Source organism: Rhinopithecus bieti, unplaced genomic scaffold (assembly GCF_001698545.2).
Source record: "Rhinopithecus bieti isolate Rb0 unplaced genomic scaffold, ASM169854v2 scaffold_22, whole genome shotgun sequence".
Classification (NCBI taxonomy): domain Eukaryota; kingdom Metazoa; phylum Chordata; class Mammalia; order Primates; family Cercopithecidae; genus Rhinopithecus; species Rhinopithecus bieti.
The window spans coordinates 3,076-24,461 of NW_016803136.1; the positions used below are offsets into that span (position 1 = coordinate 3,076).

The 21,386-nt window shown below is 54.5% G+C and overlaps 1 protein-coding gene across 1 annotated transcript in view; it reads right to left on the reverse strand.

Annotated features, from left to right (window-relative positions):
- Positions 1-5,586: 5,586 nt before the first annotated feature.
- DOC2B (double C2 domain beta) overlaps positions 5,587-21,386 on the reverse strand; it is a 54,967-nt gene continuing 39,167 nt past the window's right edge. Inside the window, exons 9-12 of the mRNA XM_017861967.1 lie at positions 16,869-17,026; positions 7,786-7,867; positions 6,820-6,916; positions 5,587-6,225 (exon numbers count right to left, since the gene is read on the reverse strand). Of these exons, the coding sequence (XP_017717456.1) occupies positions 6,089-6,225; positions 6,820-6,916; positions 7,786-7,867; positions 16,869-17,026 (474 nt within the window). The 3' untranslated portion in view covers positions 5,587-6,088. The remainder of the gene's footprint in view (positions 6,226-6,819; positions 6,917-7,785; positions 7,868-16,868; positions 17,027-21,386) is intronic.

Consider the following 21,386-nt stretch of genomic DNA (forward strand, 5'->3'; position numbering starts at 1 on the left):
CCTCTGAGCCGACAGCAGCGACGGCACCCGGTGCACGGCGCCCTGGATGAAGGAACGAGTCCGGAGCAAAAGCTCGGAGAGACAGAGAGCGCTCGGCGTGGGCGGCACCCGCAGCCGCTGCCTCCCCAGGCTGCCCCCCTCCCGGGCCCGCGCGGTGCCGGCGGGGCCATTTGCGCAGCCGCACACACTTCCCGCTGGGCGGGCCCCCGCTCCACCCGGACAAAGCGGCCGGCCCCCCCGAGTCCCTGCAGGGTCCGGGCCTGCGGAACCGCGCGGCCTTTGCCCCACAAAACCACTGCGCGGCGGAAGAGCTCTTCTGCCCGCGTCTCAAGGAAACGAGCCTCACACCCGAGCCAGTGTTTCCATTTCCCCGAGAGACCCCGGGCTCCCTCCTCCAAGGACAGGAACGCAACGCACTGGCAGAGCTCGCGGATTGGCTGGGGGAGAGAAGTGGGCGGAGTGAGCACCAGCAGATCCTGTCATTAGATAAGAAAGAGAAGTGGGCAGGGTGGGCACTGGGTAGAGCCTGCTGGGTGGATAGGAGCGAGAAGCAGGCGGAGCTGGCACTGAGATCCTGCAATTGGACAGGATGAAGTAGGTGGGGCGAGCACTGAGGAGACCCTGCCAACTGGACAAGAGCGAGAAGTGGGCGGAGTGAGCATTGGTAGAGCCTGCTGATTGGGCAAGAGACAGGAGTGGTAGGAGCAAGGACTGCGGAGAAGGCTGCTATTGGATGTTAGGGAGAAGAGGGCGGAACAAGAAGGTGGAGCGCTCTGCCGATTGGACAGGCGAGATAAGTAGGAGGAGAGAGCAACGAATGGAGCCAGCCGTGAAAAGAGCCCTGACAACTGAACAGGGGAGTGCAGTGGAACCAGAATTAGGGTTACGGTCACGGTGACAACCAGAAAGGAAATTACAGCAGGGATGCCCACGCACCAACGTAACACTACGACCCGAGTCCTAACCCACCCTAACCCAGCCAAAACCAAACTCCAAACCCTCACTAAATGCGAAACGCTGACCCGGACCTAGACCTGGACCTAGTGCGAACCCAAGCCTGAACCCTAACCCCTAACCCCTAAACCTGATCCTAGACCCTAACCCTGACCCTGACCCTGACCCTGAGGGGAGACATAGAGGAAAGAGATTGAGAGGTTTGCACATTCAGTGACATACATTTTCTTCGTTAGTCAATGTTAGAAAGCAAAGGCTTGTATCTCTTGAGAAGTTTCTATCTGACCTAAAGAATGATGTACGATCAACTGTATTCAATAAACTGTGTTAGCAAGGTTTTTTCCCCCTCAAAACCTACACAATACGTGTCTTTTTTTTTTTTTTTTTTTTTTTTTTTTGAGACAGAGTCTCGCTCTGTCGCCCAGGCTGGAGTGCAGTGGCGGGATCTCAGCTCACTGCAAGCTCCACCTCCCGGGTTCCCGCTATTCTCCTGCCTCAGCCTCCCAAGTAGCTGGGACTACAGGCACCCGCCACCTCGCCCGGCTAGTTTTTTTGTATTTTAGTAGAGACGGGGTTTCACCATGTTAGCCAGGATGGTCTCGATCTCCTGACCTCGTGATCCGCCCGTCTCGGCCTCCCAAAGTGCTGGGATTACAGGCTTGAGCCACCGCGCCCGGCCCACAATACGTGTCTTAAAGTACCTTCCAACATTTAACTCCCTTGGAGACTCAGACAGGGGCTGGCGTTTGAGTCAATACTCCACAGCTGTTTGGTGGATGACTGGACAACAGCATGGCCAACAGGTCCTGGTGCAAAAAGTCTCGGGTGGTCTCAGTTTGAATCCTGCTTCTGCCATCGACCAGCCGTGTGATTCTGTACAAGTATTTTAACCTCTCTGGTCCGCAGTTTCCCCATCTGTAACTTGAGGGCCTACCTCAAACGGGTTCCTGGTGAAGAGTAACAAGACTATATCCGGAGTAGTTTTCAGTTGCTTTTCCTCCCTCTTTCCCCCTCCCCTCCAACCCTTACAAATCCTTTTTTTTTTTTTTTTTTTTCCCCACAGGGTCTCCCTCTGTTGCCCAGGCTGGAGTGCAGTGGCATGATCTTGGCTCAATGCAACCCCCACTTCCCAGGCTCAAGCAATCTTCCTCCTCCTACCTCAGCCTCCCGAATAGCTGGAGCTACAGGTGTGTGCCACTACGCCAGGCTAATTGTCATTTTGTGTGTGTGTGTGTGTGGAGACGGGGTTTCTCCATGTTGACCAGGCTGGTCTCAAACTCCTGGCCTCAAGCAATCCTCCCACCTCGACCTCCAAAAACTTACAGGCGTGAGCCACCGCCCCCACCCCGTTCAAATCTATTAAAAGGTGAGCGTCTCGCCAAGGCAATGAGATCGCAGTATGATGTTTCCATTTACTTTGGATTATACGTCATTATAAATATTAACAAATGAGACTTAAAAAGGACACCTTCGGGTAGGTCAGACCAAAGTACAAAACTTTTGTGTGGGGCTGCAGTTTGAGGGCAGTGTCTGCAGCCGTCACATGGTAGCAAAACGGTGTTAAGCAGTGCACGAGAGTCTGCGTCGACGACAGCCACAGTCCATGCATCGGGAGGTTCGCTCGGTTTGCGAAGAACGGGCAGGGCATGCACGGCCTGCGCTCGGCGTGCGGACGGGCCGGGGCGCAGTTCCCCAGGTTCGCCACTAGAGGTCAGGAGGTTACCGCTTCGGGGCTGGAAGACGGGCCCGTCGGGGATTGGCTAGTGCCGGCGGAGGGCAGGGCGGGGGACGGGGCGGGGCCGGATGCAGTGCCTGGTTGCTGACATCTGGAATGACTTTTTTGGCATCAGATTTCCTGTCTTTGTGGGGCTGACGGACCCGAGTAAAGATGCCCGGGGTCAAAGGCAGAGCCGCTTCTGCAGCTTCTCAAAGCGTTTTTTTGTTTTTTCTCTGAGACGGAGTCTTGCTCTGTCGCCCAGGCTGGAGTGCAGTGATGTGATCTTGTCTCGCTGAAACCTCCACCTCCCGGGTTCAAGCGGTTCTCGTGCCTCAGCCTCCCTGAGTAGCTGGGACTACAGGCATGCGCCACCCCGCCCGGCTAATTTTTGTATTTTTAGTAGAGACGGGGTTTCGCCATGTTGGCCAGGCAGGTTTCGAACTCCCGACCTCAGGTGATCCTCCCACCTCGGCCTCCCAAAGTGCTGGGATTACAGACGTGAGCCATCCCGCCCAGCCTCAAAGCGCTTTAACAGAAAGACAATCTGCACGGGATCTAGAAGGGTGCTGGGATCCCGGGGAAGGAAGGTTTCTGAACTTCCTGGGGGGGGTCCTGCCCGAGTGCCCGTGCTGCCCCCGGGATGGCCAGTGATCCCGCCTCCCAGCCTGACTGTCCCCATCTTTCAGGCCCAGCCCCATTTGTGCAGCCTGGGCAGTAGAGGGCCCCGGACTGGGGGGCTGGAGTTCTGCGTTCTTGTCCCAGCTGTGCCCCTGCAGGCCCCTTCCGCCCATAGGCCCCAAGTTTCCTATGTGCCTATAAGGAAGTCATGCTAGGTGGAGGGTGCAGCCTCTTCTAGCTTTGCCATTCACTTCTGTGTCTTCAGAGAGGCTGTCAAGTCTCCTCTCTGAATGAGACCCACAAAAAAAAGCAAAGCTAAGAAGATGCCCAGAACTTAAGTAGACACCAGAACTTTTAGAAATAGACCACGTCTTACCTTAGGCCCCCAGAGGATGCCCACTCTGTGTGGAGAAAGAGGGGCCCTTGCCTCAGCCCCCAGAGGCTAGGGTGGGGTGGCTGAATTTTGGGGCCGGGTTAGGCGCCTCTGGGGAAGCCTGAAGTAGCAGAGATGGTTTCAAAGCCAGTGGACGAGGGGGCAGGACAGTGGCAAGACCCCAGGTCTCCATCATGCACCGAGCTTACTGAGCCTACACCTGGGGTCTCTGCTGAGTCTCTTACAGACCAGGAGGGAAGGGACTGGGGGTACCGACCCCCAGAGAGAGAAAGTGGCAGTCATAAGACCTGGGTTTGAGTCCTGGCTCACCCCTTCCTGGCTGTGTGGCCTTGGCAAACTACTCAGACTCTGGGAACATGTTTCACCTGCAAGATGGGGATGAGAATCAAACCCACCTTGCAGGGCTGTGAAGACGCGTCCAGACAAGTGCATGCAAAAGCCTTCACACACAAAACCCTTCCTAAAGGTGGGGAGACAAGGCTCCATGAGCAGCAGGTGGCCAGGGACCGTGTGGGGGCTGGGGTCCTGTTTTCCCCGCAACCTGGGTAAGGCATGATGGGCACTTGGTGGGATTCAAATCATGACTCTGCACCTCAGGTGGTGGTGTGCTTTGTGTCTGCAGTGGAAGTCCCCACCATCGTGCCTGTCAGTCCCTCTACCGGTGCTGAAGGGGTGGGCAGCAGGCGGGTGAGCCCCAGGCTGGCAGCTAGCAGGACCTCTCTCATGTGAGCTCAGCACAGCAATTCCCCTGAAGTGTGGGGTCCAGCACTCTGGGCTGGGGGCTGTGGATCCTGGTTCCAGCTCTGTGGGGGCTGGAAGGCCCTGAGCAGGTCACCTAACTCTCTGGGCTTCTGTTTCCATCACACACTGATGGGCTGAGAAAAAGGACTCTGGCTGTGCAACGCCTTGGCTCTGCATTTGTTCACCCGGTGTTCCTGGGGGCCCCTTGGTAGGCAGGGAAAGTTTGTGGGCTTCAGGCATGGGCCCCAAGACTAAGATACTCTCAAGCCTCCTGGAAAGCCTAACTCAGGGAAGCAGACAGGCCTACCAGGCAGGGCAATTCCTGCTCAGCTCCTGGAGGGTGGAGCCAGCCCCACAGGCCTCCCCAGAGACAAGGCCCTGGCCTGCCACTGATTACTCCCAGAAGGGACATGTGTGGTGGTGGTAGGACCAAGACGCCATGAGCAAGCACCTGGAGGCCCCCAGTCCTCAGTGTGAGCCAGGAAGTAGAGGGGAAGGGAAAGGGCAGAGTGAGAACCTATAGGAATGCTTGCTTTTTTTCCAAGCACAAGGGACCCTTTTCCCCACTGCAGTTGATCTGATGCTTACGCCGGGAAGGAGGAGGGGCGGGCTCCGTCCTCGAGGTCCTTCAGGAGTAGAAAGAGATCAAAGTGGGAGACTTGGGTCTGAGGTCTGAACTTGGCCCTGCACCAGCACCAGTTTCTCCTGGTGCTTCCATCACTTCCCCCACCTCCTGCCTCGAGCCTCACACCTTCCTAACAAACCCTGCCTCAGAGAGGAGACCCTGGGTCCACAGTTCCCCAGCCCCATCGGCCTTCTCTCTCCTCCAGGCCTTTTTAGACCATTCCCACTGCCTGGGTCACTTTTCCCCTTTGCTGCCTAGAACTCCCCACTCACCCTCCAAGGCCTTACAGAAGCACTGCTTCCTCCAGGAAGCCTTCCCTGACCTCCCAGCAGTCAGCAGAGCCCATGGTATTTGCAGACTGGCCAGGCTGGTCTCGGTATTTTTCACCCCAGTTGGAGTGGTTTGTTCCCAGCTCCCTGACCAGACGGCAACTCCCTGAGGGCAGGCCCTGCGTCTCACTCACCCGCAGAGCTTGTGGAATCACTGAGTGAAGCATGTGCCAATTTACCCTCATCAGGAGCCTCCGGGAACTCTGCAGACTTTCGGCCGGCAGGCCCGCTTCTTCCATCGGCCCAGCAGCGATGGAGATGAGGGATGCGGTCAGCGTTTCTTGGGCTGGAGCAGTCTGTCTTCAAGGTCCCGTCCTCCCCGTCTGCCTGCTCACCACCTCCCTCCTCTGTTCCCACTGTCCCCCAGGGTGCCCCCACACTCCTGCCCTCTCAGCCTGGGCTGGCCTCCAGCAGGTCTTTCCTCCCAGATGGGCCTGTCCCCTTCCCCTGGGCAGGTGCTGAGGTCTCCTTCCACCACCGGCCTCTTGGGCCCCAGAGGGCTGAGAGCACCCCCAGCTCCCTGCCCTCCCCGTCCCAGAGTGGCTGAGCCCTCCACGTCCTCCAAGCGGGGACTGCAGTGGCTCTGGGTCCAAGCAGGGGTTCTGGATCTCCCCCAGTGTGGGGGCCACAGGCCTTGGTGGCTGCTGGGGAAGGCTGGGCCGGCCGTGCTGGGCGCAGGTGGCGGTGGGGGTGGCAGTGGCAGGCGGCCGTCAGTCGCTGAGCACGGCCCCCGGGAGCTCGCTGGTGAGTGTGTGCCAGCGCTCAATGCGCTTGTCCTTGTTCTTCAGGCAGTCAAACCAGTGCTTCAGGCGCTCCCCCTTGGCGTTGATGCCCAGAACCACGCCACCTGCGGGAGGACAGGAGGGGCAGCCGCGGCACAGGGACTCCTGACTCCCAGGCGTGGGACCCGTGCCCCCTCCCAGGTTCTGTGCTCGAAGGCCAGCCTCTCCCACTGCCCACTGGGTTCCGAGCATGGACAGGACCTGCCCTCCATGCCACACTCCAGCCCCGTCAGGGCCCAGCCATCCTGTCCCTCTTCCACCAGGGCAGGGATAGGGGCAGGGTGCAGAGGCAGTGTCAGGGGTCAAGGAATGGGGCCCGAAGAGGGGAGAAAGGGCCGGGCAGCCCCACTGTGCACAGCCACCAGGCCCACCAGGAATCTGGGGCCTCTAGGGTTCAGAGTCCAGCCCGAGGCACTGCCCATCGTCGTCTCTGGTCTGTGCTCCACCACAGAGTGCTGTGTGACCCTCCCAGAACTCCTTCCCTCTCTGGGCCTGTCTCTTCCTGGGGCACAACGGTCAGGCTGGAGGTCTGAGGCCCCTCAGGTCTGGGGGCAGGTGGTTCGTGGCTCCAGCTTTCCCCAGGGACCAGGAAGGAAGGGCTGTGGCCTGATCCAGGACAGGCACACAGCGAGACGGTGCTCCCACTGTGCCCCCCTTACCAATAAAATCGTTGGATTTTCCAATGTCGTAATCCCAAACGGTGACCTCCAGGGACTTCTTGGCCAGGTCGCTATGCTTAATCTCGTAACAGAACTCCTGCTGGTCAGAAGGGAATGTTAGGGCCTGATGCCACGAGGCCTGGGCCTTGGCCGGTGGCCAGGAGGGGTATGAGGTGTAGGGAGAGACGGGGGACGGGGTGATCAGTGCTCAGGGTGGACGACGAGTGGATGCTCACACGTCTCGCCCACTTCCCCGAGCTCAGCTGGGGTTTTCAGGGCCCCCATCCCCTCGCCCACATGTTCCTTGTCCCTGAGCCTGCTCTCCCCATATCCCGGGAGCCTCCTTACTGCAGAGGCACTGCCTGTCCCACAGTCCCTGTCGTCCTGGGCCTCTCTCGGGCCTGGCTTTGCTGACCCCTCCCTTCTGTGGGTCCCTCTTTTCCACAGCTTCTGGGACCCTCCCTTCCATCCGGGGTTCCCCTCACTCCCTGGAAGCATCTTCTCGACCTCCCCTGCCTGCCTGCCTCTGGATCACTGGTGTGGCGTGGGCTCTACCCAAGGCCCCTCCGCTCTTCTTTCCTTCTTGTTCCTTGGGGGGAAACGCGTTCCAGCTGTACTCGCCACCTTGGGCTGAACACCTTCCTGGGGCCCCAGGGTGTCTCGAGTCCCCTTGTCCCACACAGAGCTTCTCCCCATCTTCCTCACCCCCTCTTTGCCCTGTGGCTTCCATGAGGAACCCAGGACACCCCTCAACACTTCCCTCTCCCCAGCCCCACATCCGACAAGTCCTGCCAAGAGCTTTCCAGGGGTCCCCCAGCTCCCCTGTGTCTGTGGCTCGGTGCGGCCCGCCCCCACCATCTCTGACCACCCTCCCCATCCCACCATGACCTTTTGAAAACCCAGCCACAGCCCCACCGCCCTGGGGCAGAGGAGTGGCCTTCATGGCGCTTCACCAGCCCCTCATACCTCGTTGAACTCCGGGTTCAGAGTTTTTTTCTTCACCGCTGTCTTATGTTTGGATTTCTTGTCCACATCTGGCCTCAGGTATCTGGAATTACATCCAAGGGACAGGCAGAGGATGGCGACATGCTACGGGGTATAGATCAACCCAGCAGGGATTTGAAGGGCTTTCTGTCCCCGGAGAGACTCCTGGACCCGTCTTTTGTCCTCATCACTGCATGTTCCCAACGCTACTTTGTGGCAAAGGCGAGACATTGTTTCCGAGAAGCAAGTGGTCCCTTAATCCACCGCACCTCTGTTCACACACACATTCCTGAAGTTAACCATGGTGGGGGGGGGGGGCCCTCCATCCCCCTAGGGAAGGGATTTTTCCTCATTTCTGGAAGCCTCATTTTCATCAGGCTCACATTTCCCAGCAGAACAGAGCTTTTAGCAGAGTTGGTCACTTGTTCAAACTTTGTTTTTTTGAGACGGCTCACTGCAACCTCCACCTCCCGGATTCAAGCGATTCTCCTGCCTCAGCCTCTGGAGTAGCTGGGATTTCAGGCACCCGCCACCATGCGCAGCTAATTTTTGTATTTTTAGTAGAGACGGGGTTTCACCATGTTGGCCAGGATGGTCTTGATCTCTTGACCTTGTGATCCACCCACCTCAGCCTCCCAAAGTGCTGAGATTAGAGGCGTGAACCACCGTGCCCAGACTTTTTTTTTTTTTTTTTTTGAGACGAAGTTTCGTTCTTGTCACCCAGGCTGGAGTGCAGTGGCGGGATCTCAGCTCACCGCAACCTCCACCTCCTGGGTTCAAGCGATTCTTCTGCCTCAGCCTCCCAAGTAGCTGGGATTACAAGCACCTGCCACCACGGCCGGCTAGTTTTTTATTTTTAGTAGAGACAGGATCTCACCATGTTGGCCAGGCTGGTCTCAAGCTCCTGACCTCAGGTGATCCACCTGCCTCAGCCTCCCAAAGTGCCGGGATTACAGGGATTAGCCACCACGCCCAGCCTCAAGCTTCTTTTATAAAATAGCAGATTTCTTGAGATATAATTCACATACCATAAAATCAATCTTTCTGAAGTGCAAAACGCAGTAGCCTTTAGTAGACTTCCAGAGTTGTACAACCATCACGACTACCTCGTTGGAGCTTTGAGGAAGGACAAGACCTTTTGTGCAGTAACAGGGAGGCCACACAGATGTTCTTCCCTCCACATCCATTAAGGCCTTAGACTATGATGCAGAACAGCTGTCTTCCTGAGGCCCAGAGAGGTGGAGGGACTTGCCCAAGGTCACACAGCCGGCAAGCACAAGCGTGGTGCTTGGAAGCCAGGCTCGGGCTTCTTTCTGTATGACAGGGAGGTCATGTGCAGGCTGGAGAAGGGGACAAGAGGTCCTCAACTTCTTTGCAAAACTCCCCCTCTTCCCGCATGGATAATTGCATGACAACTGCCTTGACCCTGCTGAGTGTGCTCTGCGGTCTCGCCCACTACCAACTCCTTGCGCTTGGCACTGGGGAGCTGAACAAACATCTGTCCAACGAATACCTGAATCCCTAGAAGTGAAGGCACCGCCCAAAGGCACGTCCATATCTGGCTTATTTTGCCAGTTCCTCTCCAGGAAGGCTGCATGGTTGACACACAGTGCCTGTGACAAAGCTGAATGCTATCACTTAAAAAATCCTTGCTGGTTTGAGAGGCAGAAAATGATATCTCATAGTTGCTTTACTTTGCATATTTTAAAATTGTGACTTTCATGGCATAAATAATACTGGTTTATTATAGAAGCACTAGAAAATGCATATGGACAGAAGTTGGGATTAGGAGAGAGAAATGAAGACATATGTCCACACAAAAACCTGTCCATTGCAGCTTTCTACCACCACCAAAAACTGCAAACAACCACATACTTCAACCGGGGAACTCATCCACAACGGAAGAGCACTCAGCAATAGAAAGGATAAAACTGGTACATGCAACTGACAGATGAATCTCAAACGCATTTCTCGGTGTAAAAGAAGCCAGATTCACGGGGCTTCACAGACACACTATCTGATTCACGGGGCTTCGCAGACACACTGCGTGACCCACGGGGCTTCGCAGACACACTGCGTGACCCACGGGGCTTCGCAGACACACTGCGTGACCCACGGGGCTTCGCAGACACACTGCGTGACTCGGGGGGTCTCGGAGACACTGCGTGACTCACGGGGCTTCGCAGACACACTGCGTGACTCACGGGGCTTCGCAGACACACTGTGTGATTCACGGGGCTTCGCAGACAGTGTGTGACTCACGGGGCTTCGCAGACACACTGCGTGACTCACGGGGCTTCGCAGACATACTGTCTGACTCACAGGGCTTCGCAGTGTCTCACAGGGCTTCGCAGACACACTGCGTGACTCACAGGGCTTCACAGACACACTGCGTGACTCACAGGGCTTCGCAGACAGTGTGTGACTCACAGGGCTTCGCAGACACACTGCGTGACTCACAGGGCTTCGCAGACACACTGCGTGACTCACAGGGCTTCGCAGACACACTGCCTGACTCACAGGGCTTCGCAGACACACTGTGTGACTCACAGGGCTTCGCAGACACACTGTCTGACTGCTTCATGGGAACATCTGGAAAAGGCAACACTATTAAGACACACAACAGGTCAGTGGCTGCCTGGGGCTGGGGAACTTCCTGGGGTCATATTCTGTATGTTGACTGTGGCGGTGGAAACAAGACTGTACCAGCCTGGATGATACAGCGAGACCCCATCTCTATCAAAAAATTAAAAATTAGCTGGGCATGGTGGTGCATGCCTGTAGTCCCAGGTATTCACAATGCTGAGGTGGGAAGATCGCTTGAGCCCAGGAGTTCAAGGCTGCAATGAGCTATAATTGCACCACTGCACTTCAGCCTGGACGACAGGGCAAGACCCTGTCTCTAAAAAAGAAAACAAAAGAAAAACTCACTGGACATGAATGATACACGTTGAGGATCCATTATCTGAAATGCTTGGACCAGATGTTTTGAATTTTGATTTTTTTCATATTTTGTAATATTTGCAGTATATTTACCAGTTCAGCATCCCTAATTCAAAATTTCAAAAATTCAAAAATCTGACATCCCAAACGCTCCAATGGGCATTTCCTTTGAGCGTCATGTCGATGCTTGAAATGTTTGGGATTTTGGATTCATGGATTTGGGACACTCAACCTGTACCTCAATAAACCTGATTTAAAAAAAAGGTTGGGGAGATTCCCCTAAGCCCACCACCCGGAGACAGAGGATTTCCTTAGTTACTTACTAGGCTCCTTGGCCATTTTGCTACGTATTGGTTTTGTGTCTGCTGTGAATTGTCCTTGGCCTGTTTGGTAACGGGTGAGGGGCAAGGACAGAAGGGTCCCGCATGCCCTGCCTTCATAGGCCCCTGGAAGGAAAGTTGTTTTGGGATCTCTGCGCCCTCAGCCTGGACAACTTGTGCCCATCTGCTGACCCCTCACTCAACCACCAGACTTCCACAACAGGCACCAGCCTCAGCACGTTCAGCTATACACAGTGCCACCAGTGTTGCCCTCTGTTCTGTTTTCTCTGCCAGGAGCGCCCTTCCCTCCTCACCTGACCCCTCTGCGGAGATCCCTCAGCACCCTCCCTGAGCACACCCTGCAAAGCCCCTGAGGCCTGCCCTGTGGCGTCTGTCTCTCCCTTGCTGTCAGGACAGTGGTCCTGGCCCCTGGAGCTCATGGAGCCACCCTGTGCCATGTACCTCTGGCCTTCTGCACAGCACCTTCCGCTTGCCTGTGGCTTCGAGAAGAAACCCCTTCTGGTTATACATAAGAGAGCCAGAGAAGGGAGTTGCCCCGGGTGGCACAGCAAGTTACTGCCAGTTACCGCCATTTTCACTGGCATGAAATGGAGATAACAGCAGCAGCGACTGCACAGGCTGCTGGGAGGGTCACACTCAGCCATCGCACTGCCCAGGGATATTATGTGTAACTCGACATGTCAGCGATTGTCACAGGCATTGTTACTCCTGGGGTTTCCCCATAAACCCTCAAGAGCTGGGCCTGGGGTCAAGTTCCAGGGAAACTGGGGCAACTGTCACCAGAGATGAGGTTTATAAAAATAACGGTGCATAGCTGGGCATAGTGGCTTGCACCTGTAATCCCAGCACTTTGGGAGGCCAAGCTAGGAGGATCGCTTGAGTCCAAGAGTTTGAGACCAGCCTGGCCAATATGGCAAAACCCAGTCTCTACAAAAAATACAAAAAACAACTAGCCAGGCATGGTGGCACACACCTGTAGTCCCAGCTACTTGGGAGGCTGAGGTAGAAGAACTACTTGAGCCCAGGAGTTTGAGGCTGTTGTAAGCTATGATCGCATCACTGCATTCCAGCCCGGTGACAGAGTGAGTCACTGTCTCAAAAAAGATAGGAAGAAATAAAGAAAATAAATAAAAATAATGGTGCAGACAGAAGGCCTTGACCCATCTAGCTTTGACCCTCAGCATCAACCGCTGGATACGTCCCTCCCTCTCTTCTGGGGCACAGGTCACACTCTCTTCCAGGTCTAGGATGCAGCTGAGGGGTGCCCCTTTTACCATCTAACCTGTGCCCTTATTTCCCCTGCTTTTAGTGAGGAAAAGGCCCTTGGTCCATGAAGGAGCCTTTCAGAGATGGGGACCCCTGAGGTGACCCGAGCAGCAGCCCTCATGTCTCACCCAGGAAGTCAGAAACAGATGTGGAGGTCTCAGGTGAGGTGTGGCTCAGATACAGGGAGTGGCCCACAGCTTGGTGTGACTTTGAAAGGCCACGGTACGTGACCCGTGGCTGGCAGGTGGGACCCAGCTGCAGGAGTCCAGCAGCACCCACAACAGCCACCTGTGGCAGGGAGGAGCCTGTGGTACAGCAGACAGGCCCTGCCCAGGCGGCCCCCTGCTTGCCTGTGGAAGTTGACCAGACTGTCTGTCACAGCAGGTAAGACTCTGCTTTCTGGGCAACCCAGCAGGTGACCCTGGAATTCCTGTCCATCTGGCAGGTGAGCACTGAAACTGGTTTAAAAGTTTCACACCATAGGCTGGGCACAGTGGCTCACACCTGTAATCCCAGCACTTTGGGAGGCCAGGGCGGGCGGATCACTTGAGGTCAGGAGTTCAAGACCAGCCTGGCCAACCTGGTGAAACCCTGTCTACTAAAAATACAAAAATTAGCCGAGCATGGTGATGCATGCATGTAATCCCAGCTACTTGGGAAGCTGAGGGACGAGAACTACTTGAACCTGGGAGGCAGGGGTTGCAGTGAGCTGAGATCATGCCACTGCACTCCAGCCTGGGCAACAGAGTAAGACTCTGTCTCAAAAACAAACAAACAAAAAACAAAACCACACCATTTGGGCTTCAGGTTGCATATCCTCCTGCAAGGATATATACGAATGACATTCAAGTCAATGACAAGTCAGAAGAAAAAATATATAGACACAAACCAGTATCCTACTGTGTGTCATTTGGTGTGTCTTCAACAGCTGTCCATGTTATAATAATTCATCTAGTTCTAATTTATTCATTTTTAACTGCATAGTACTATATTCTACACATATGCCACATTTTATTAATCTATTCCTCTGATGATGAATGTTTGGCTATTTCCAGTTTATAGCTATTACAAGCAATGCTGTGATACATAGCTACCCACCCATGCCCAGGTTTCTAGGAAATAAACTTGGAAGGAAAATAACGTGGCCACAGGGCGCACACATTTCCCACGTCGACTGGATATTGCCAACTTTCTCTCCAATGGTTATTATGGGAGTCTCCTGAGTGTCTTCTCAGCATTCACAGAGCTTCCCCCAGCACTCGGGTCTCTAGTGCACTGGATACTTTGTTTTGCTAAGTTGTTGAGGCTGGGGCCCACTTCAGTGTTTTCCACATAGAAAACCAGTAGCCCCTGCACTCTTTCTGGAAGCCTAACTTCCCCCAAAGATGCAGCAGGTCCTGGGCTTTGCTCCTGGAGCCTGGTGTGATTGGATTTTTAAAAATAACAGATGTTTTGAGACATAATACACATACTGTACAATGCACCTTTTTAGGTGTATAATTCAGTGGTTTTTGGTATAGTCACAGAATTATGCAGCCATCATCACAATCAATTTTAGAACATTTTCATCACCCCAGAAGGAAACCTAGAACCCTTCAGCAGCCACTGCCCGTGTCCCCCCAAGATCCCCCCGGCTCCTGCAACCACAGATCTACTCTCTGCCTCTGTGGGTTGACCTATTCTGGACACTTCATAGAAATAAAGTCGTGCAATACGTGGCCTTCTGTATCTGGCTTCTCTCACTTAGCAACTTGATTTCAAGGTCCACCCACGGTGTAGCACGTACCTGCTACACTCTATCTTAGGGCTGATATTCCACGTACCTGCTACACTCCTTATAGCTGATACTCCACACACCTGCTACACTCCTTCTTAGGGCTGATACTCCACTGCAGGGACAGACCTCATTTGTGTATCCATTTATCAGTGGATGGACGCTTGGGCTGTTTCCACTTTGGGTTGTTGTGAATAGTGCTGCTATGAACATTCCTGCACAAGTTTTAGGATGGACATGTTTTTATCTCTTGGGTACATAACTAGGAGTGGAATCGCCAGATCAAATGGTGACTCTGTGTTTAACTTTCTGAGGAACTATCAGCTGCTTCCCAAAGTAGCCATCCCATTACTGTCATACTATTTTTCTTTATTTATTATTATTTTGAGACAGTGTCTTGCTCTGTCACCCTGGCTGGAGTGCAGTGGTGCGATCTCGGCTCACTGCAATCTACACCTCCCAGGTTGAAGTGATTTTCCTGCCTCATTCTCCCAAGTAGCTGGGATTACAGGCTCCCACCACCATGCCCAGCTAATTTTTTTTTTTTTTTTTTTTTTTTTTTGAGACAGAGTTTCACTGTTGTTGCCCAGGCCAGAGTGCAGTGGCACAATCTCTGCTCACCGCAACCTCCACCTCATGGGTTCAAGCGATTCTGCTGCCTCAGCTTCTCAAGTAGCTGAGATTACAGGGATGCACCACCATGCCCAGTTAATTTTGTGTTTTTAGTAGAGACGGGGTTTCTCCACGTTGGTCAGGCTGGTCTCGAACTCCCGACCTCAGGTGATCCGCCCACTTCAGCCTCCCAAAGTGCTAGGATTACAGGCATGAGCCACCGTGCCTGGCTAATTTTTTTATTTTTAGTAGAGATGGGGTTTCCCCATATTGGCCAGGCTGAGTGATCCATATGCCTCGGCCTCCCAAAGTACTGGGATTACAGGCATGAGCCACCGCACCCGGCCTAATTTATTACTATTTTTAACTGTAGAGACAAGGTCTCAGGATGTTGCCAAGGCTGGTCTCAAATTCCTGGGCTCAAGCAATCCTCTCAAGTAGCTAGGACTACAGGCACATGCCACTACGCCCAGCTAATTTTTATTTTCTTTGTAGAGATGGGGGTCTCACTATGTTGTCCAGGATGTTNCACTGTTGTTGCCCAGGCCAGAGTGCAGTGGCACAATCTCTGCTCACCGCAACCTCCACCTCATGGGTTCAAGCGATTCTGCTGCCTCAGCTTCTCAAGTAGCTGAGATTACAGGGATGCACCACCATGCCCAGTTAATTTTGTGTTTTAGTAGAGACGGGGTTTCTCCACGTTGGTCAGGCTGGTCTCGAACTCCCGACCTCAGGTGATCCGCCCACTTCAGCCTCCCAAAGTGCTAGGATTACAGGCATGAGCCACCGTGCCTGGCTAATTTTTTTATTTTAGTAGAGATGGGGTTTCCCCATATTGGCCAGGCTGAGTGATCCATATGCCTCGGCCTCCCAAAGTACTGGGATTACAGGCATGAGCCACCGCACCCGGCCTAATTTATTACTATTTTAACTGTAGAGACAAGGTCTCAGGATGTTGCCAAGGCTGGTCTCAAATTCCTGGGCTCAAGCAATCCTCTCAAGTAGCTAGGACTACAGGCACATGCCACTACGCCCAGCTAATTTTTATTTTCTTTGTAGAGATGGGGGTCTCACTATGTTGTCCAGGATGTTCTCAAACTCCTAGCCTCAAGCGATCCTCCTGCCTTGGCCTCCCAAAGTGTTGGGAATGTAAGTGTAAGTCACTGTACCTGCCACATACAATTTTTGAAGTGACAGAAATATGATCATGGCCATGGGAATGGTGCCCCCAGAGCTGTGCATTGAGGAGTACTGGCCTCTTCATGGTGCCAAGATGTCCCTGAGGCCTTAGTCCCCTGGGTCCTTGGTGTCCCCTGGGTCCTTGGTGTCCCCCTGGGTCCTTGGTGTCCCCTGGGTCAGGGCCATTCCTCTGTCATCCCCTCCCTGAAGCACCTGCCTCTCCTTTCTGTGAACTGAATCCCTCCCCAAGTCTCACTTTTCCAGAATCTCCCTGCGAGCTCACACTCATACCTACCTAGTTTCTGGAGAGCCCCAGGCACTGATGGTAGTCACTGTGGCACCTGTGGCACCCCTCTCCAAAGGGTCGCCAGCTCCTGCCTGGCTCTCAGAGCTACACAGCCTCTCCTGACCAGGCTCACGGGTCCACAGCTCTGGGGCCCAGGTCACCAGGCATGGATCCTGAATTAGTATCTCTTCCCAGGACCACCATCAGCCCCTGTTGGTAGAGCTGGGTGGACTCTTATCTGCATCTGTGGCCCCAGTATAGGGCTGGGCACATGTGGGCATTTGCCAAGGCCTGGCAGAGTTCCTCTGCCACCTCCCCCAGCTTCCTGGCTACCCCTGGCACTGGCCCCGCCTTCTGTCCCCTCCTCCGACCTCCTCATGGCCCCTTAGTCACAGAGAGGCCTGGACATAGCATCAGGTGATAACTAATATCTGCATGACTCTGGGAAGCCACTCAGCTTCTCTGGGCCTCAGTTTCCCCATCTGTGAAGTGGGCTGGCCATGTTTAACCCCTGGAGTTGCCAAGGGAGCCCATCAGGAACACGGCGCCCCTGTACCTCTAGTACTCCCTGGGTGCCTGCCACCTGAGACCACAGAGCCGGCACACGGAACCCCGTCCTTAGAAGCGAAGAGGTGGCAGGTGGTCGCGCGCACAGCACACTCACGTTTTCACATAAGGGTCCGAGTAGCCGTTGGCATCCATGGCGGCCAGGTGTGCGCACCGCACGATGCCCACCAGCAGGCCCTGCTTCTGCGAGCTGTACTTGAGGGAGATGAGGATGCGGCCCCGCTCCTCCAGGGACTTGTCTTCGGTCTTGTCCACCTGTTGGACGGGACGGTCACTCAGTCCTCACCTGCTCCCACCCGTCTCTTGGCCATACTTGGCCTCCTCTTCCTGAGCCCACCCACTCTCGCTACTGTAGCCAGACCCGGTCAGGGTCCCTGGTGAGTGGTCACACTGTGAACTCACAGGCCTTCTGTCATCTCTTCCCTCCCAAGGGTTCTGCTGGGGGTGGATCTGACCCTCACCCTCCCTGTTCTTGGCTGCATGGCCTGGGGTGCCCATCACAGCCCAGCAAGGGCCAGCCCAGGGATTGGCAACTGTAGCCCGGGGCCAGATCAGACCCGACGCCTGGCTCTGTATGGGATGTGAGCTAAGAGTGGCTCTTACCCCTTTTTAAAAAAATTTCTTTTTCAAAAAAAGAGAAACGGGGTCTCACTATGTTGCCCAGGCTGATCTCAGACTCCTGGGCTCAAGGGATCCTCCCACCTTGGTCTCCCAAACTGCTGGGGTTACAGGCGTGAGCCACCATGCCCAGCTGGTTCTTACTTTTCAGAATAGCAGAAAGAAACATGAAATGAAAAATATCTTGTGACACATGAAAATGATATGAAATTCACACTTTGGCTTCCATTAATAACATGTTATTGGAACACAGCCTTGCCAGCTCCTCGATGCCTCCTCTATGGCTGCTTGTGCTCTAAGGACAGAGCTGCGTGGTGGCCACAGACAGCATGGTGCACAGACCCTAACATGCGCTAACTGGCCCTTCACAGCTCTGCAGTCCCCGGCCTGGCGTGCTCGGCTTCCGCGGATGGTCTCCCGCCAGGTCCTCCTCACGGCCTGCCCTGACTCTCTGCAGTCCCTTGGCTTTGAAGCCAGGTCCCACCTCCACACCTTAGTCCACGCTTAATCCACAGCTCCAGCATCCTCCTCTGTGTTCACCATTGATACATTCCTGGTCCTTCCGGGCCTGGGGGGCTTTTCTGACCCTCAGGGTGGGTTGGCCGTCCCCTCTGTGTGCCCACTGCCTCGGGTTTATCCTGTCATGGCCTGTGTGACCCCCTGCTTCCTCATGGGTCTGCCCCAACCTCTAAGTTCCTTGAAGTTCGAACTCTGCCTGTAAATTTTTTTTTTTTTTTGAGACAGAGTCTCACTCCTATCACCCAGACTGGAGTGCAGTGGCACTATCTTGGCTCACTACAACCTCCGCCTCTCGGGTTTAAGCGATTCTCCTGCCTCAACCTCCTGAGTAGCTGGAACTACAGTCTAATTTTTGTGTTTTTTGGTAAAGACAGGATTTTGCCATGTTTGCCAGGCTGGTCTCGAACTCCTGACCACTCCACCTGTCTCAGCCTCCTAAAGTGCTGGGATGACGGGTATGAGCCACTGCATCTGGCTAATACCTGCATCATCTTTAATAGCTCAGGGCTGGGCAAGGGCCTGGCACTAAAGGCCCACTGGAGGCTTATACTAGTGAAGGCAGGAATAGAGGGACCCCTGCGTGTTCAGCCTCACACAAGCAACTCCAGCCTGGAAGGTTCAAAGAAAGGCAGAAACGTCTGCTCACGCCAACGGAACCCGGTGGATGGAAAAGGGTAACCCTGGCCCCAGTCCCCTGAAGGTGCTTCCTGGCGCCTCTCAGGGTGCTGGAGGTGGCTCCCTCAGGAGAACCCAGAAGACAGAGCTATGGTACTTCCTCACCCTGGGGAAGCTGGGAGCCAGGTGGGGAGGCCACTCAGTCCCCTCGCCTGCCTCAGCAGCTGCCCGGTGCCTGCCTCTCAGGGGAGATCTCAGTTCCAGGCCTCCCCATCCCCAGCCAGACTGATGCTTCTCCATTCCTTGACCTCCCAAGACCACCTGGCCTCTTCCTTCTGGCTGCTGTGCACCCAAACCCTCTCTCCTGGGCCCTCAGCGCAGCCAGACTTACCCAGCTTGAGCCCTGTGTCCCCCTGGATCCCCTTAGGACTCCACCGGGCTCCTCTCCTAAGCAGGCCCAGCCACATTCTTTTACTCACAACCGTGCCCTGCCTAGCACCAAAGTGAGTCCCTCTGGCTACATCTAACCCTTTCTGGAGATAAGACTCCTGTGAGGTGAGCAGGGATGTCGAGCAGGGAGGACACACATGCCCCACTGGCCACCTTCACCACCTCCCACGCCACAGCAGGCATGGCTAACCAATCTCAGCCCCACGCCAGGGCAGGCATGGCTAATCGATCCCAGCCCCACACCCAGAGCAGGCAGGCTAATCGATCTCAGCATTTGTCCTGAGTTCCAACACCCCCTCAGAATCCTTTTCAATAGTGCTCAGGCAGCCGTTCCCGGTGGATCAGGCCAGGCCTGCGAGATCTGGCTATCTGCCCCTCAGGCAGAGCTTTGTGTGTGAGGGCCTCGATGCACTGTGCTGCCTGTGTCACTGTGTGTGGTGTGAAAATTAAACAATATAAACCAGCAGGGGCCAGGCACAGTGGCTCACGCCTGTAACCCCAGCACTTTGGGAGGCTGAGGCAGGCAGATCACCTGAGGTCAGGAGTTCAGGACCAGCCTGGCCAACATAGTGAAACTTCGTCTCTACTAAAAACATGAAAATTAGCTGGGCGTGGTGGCAGGCAACTGTAATCCCAGCTATTGGGAGGCGAGGCAGGAGAATCACTTGAACCCAGGAGGCGGAGCTTCAAGGGAGCCGAGATCGCACCACTGCACTCCAGCCTGGGCGACAGAGCAAGACCCCATCTCAAAACCACCACCACCAGCAGCAGCAGCAGCAGCAGCAGCAGCAGGGATATCTTTCGCTGTTTTTTCAGGGATATTTTTCACTGTTTTTTCAGGGCTGGGATATTGTGCTCTGGGTTGTTTCATAGGAAGACCATTGGGTATTGCTCAGTATTGACTTAAAACAGACAATATTCGGAGACTGTAAATTCTAAATGTACCACCAGAGGCCTGGCACAGGGGCTCACACCTGTAATCCCAGCACTTTGGGAGGCTGAGGCAGGAGGATCACTGGAGATCAGGTGTTCGAGACTTGCCTGGCCAACCTGGCGAACCCCTGTCTCTACTAAAAATACAAAAATTAACCAGGCATGGTGGTGCACACCTGTAAACCCAGCACTTTGGGAGACTGAAGCCGGCGGATCATTCGCGGTCAGGAGTTTGAGACACCTGGCCAATATGGTGAAACCCCGTCTCTACCAAAAATACAAAAATTAGCCTGACAGAGCAAGACTTGGTCTCAAAAAAAATAATAAAAATAAAATAAAAGTATCAACAGAATGTGGCTTCACTGCCAGGGGTGTATCCCAAACTGTACTGCTGTGGTCACTGAGTCCCTGAACTGCACCAATGAGCTGGTAGCACACCCAGTAATGCCGTGATCACGGCCATGCACAGGGATGCACACGCATGCACATGCTTTCACGAACACACACCACACACACGTAGACAGTCACACACAGATACGTACTGACACATGGTCTTACACACAAGTCACACACAAGCACACACCCACACAGTTGTTTATGCCAGTGATCAAAACTCAGGAACACTACAGTAGGGCTGGTGTTGCCTTTTCCTTTTTTTTTTTTTTTTTTTTTTTTGAGACAGAGTCTTCCTCTTGTCACCCAGGCAGGAGTGCAATGGCGTAATCTTGTCTCACTGCAACCTCCGCCTCTCAGGTTCAAGCAATTCTCCTGCCTCAGCCTCCTGAGTAGCTGGGATTACATGCACCCGTCACCACCCCTGGCTAATTTTTGTATTTTTAGTAGAGACAGGGTTTTGCCATGTTGGCCAGGCTGGTCTTGAACTCCTGACCTCGTGATCCGCCTCCCTCGGCCTCCCAAGATGTTGCCTTTCTTAAGTGACATAGACCATGTGGAAAAACCGGGTTACCTGTGGTTAGTGACTAATAATAAACCAGAAAAGGTTATACCCATCACACAAATGTCTGAGTGGGAGAGACTGTGACAAGGGAATAAAACTGGATCAAATTATGAAAAAATAACTGGGATTCTGGGCAGAAGCCCTGGCCACAGGCTGACTCACTCCCAGGGCTTGAGGTGAGTCAACATCCCCGGGCCCACTGGGGCTGGGTACACTGGGGACAACCGCTGGGCTTTGCCCTTCTGAACGTGCCCCTTGCCCAGCCCTCTTAGGCAGACAACGTGCCAGTGAGGGGACCACGCCTCTGCCTGTGTCCTGAACGCTGGGAGGCTGAGGCCCCAGCATTTCTCTTGACCCTAGTGGCACTAGGGACTCCTGGCTTCATCAGCCCTATGAACCAGGTGAAGGCCAGGCCAGAGACAAGGCAGGGTGGGGGAGGGAAGAGGGACATAGAGACCAAGACGCGGCAGGGCATAGCTGCCGGAGCAGGCCAGGGGGCAAAATCTGTTCTGACATAACGTT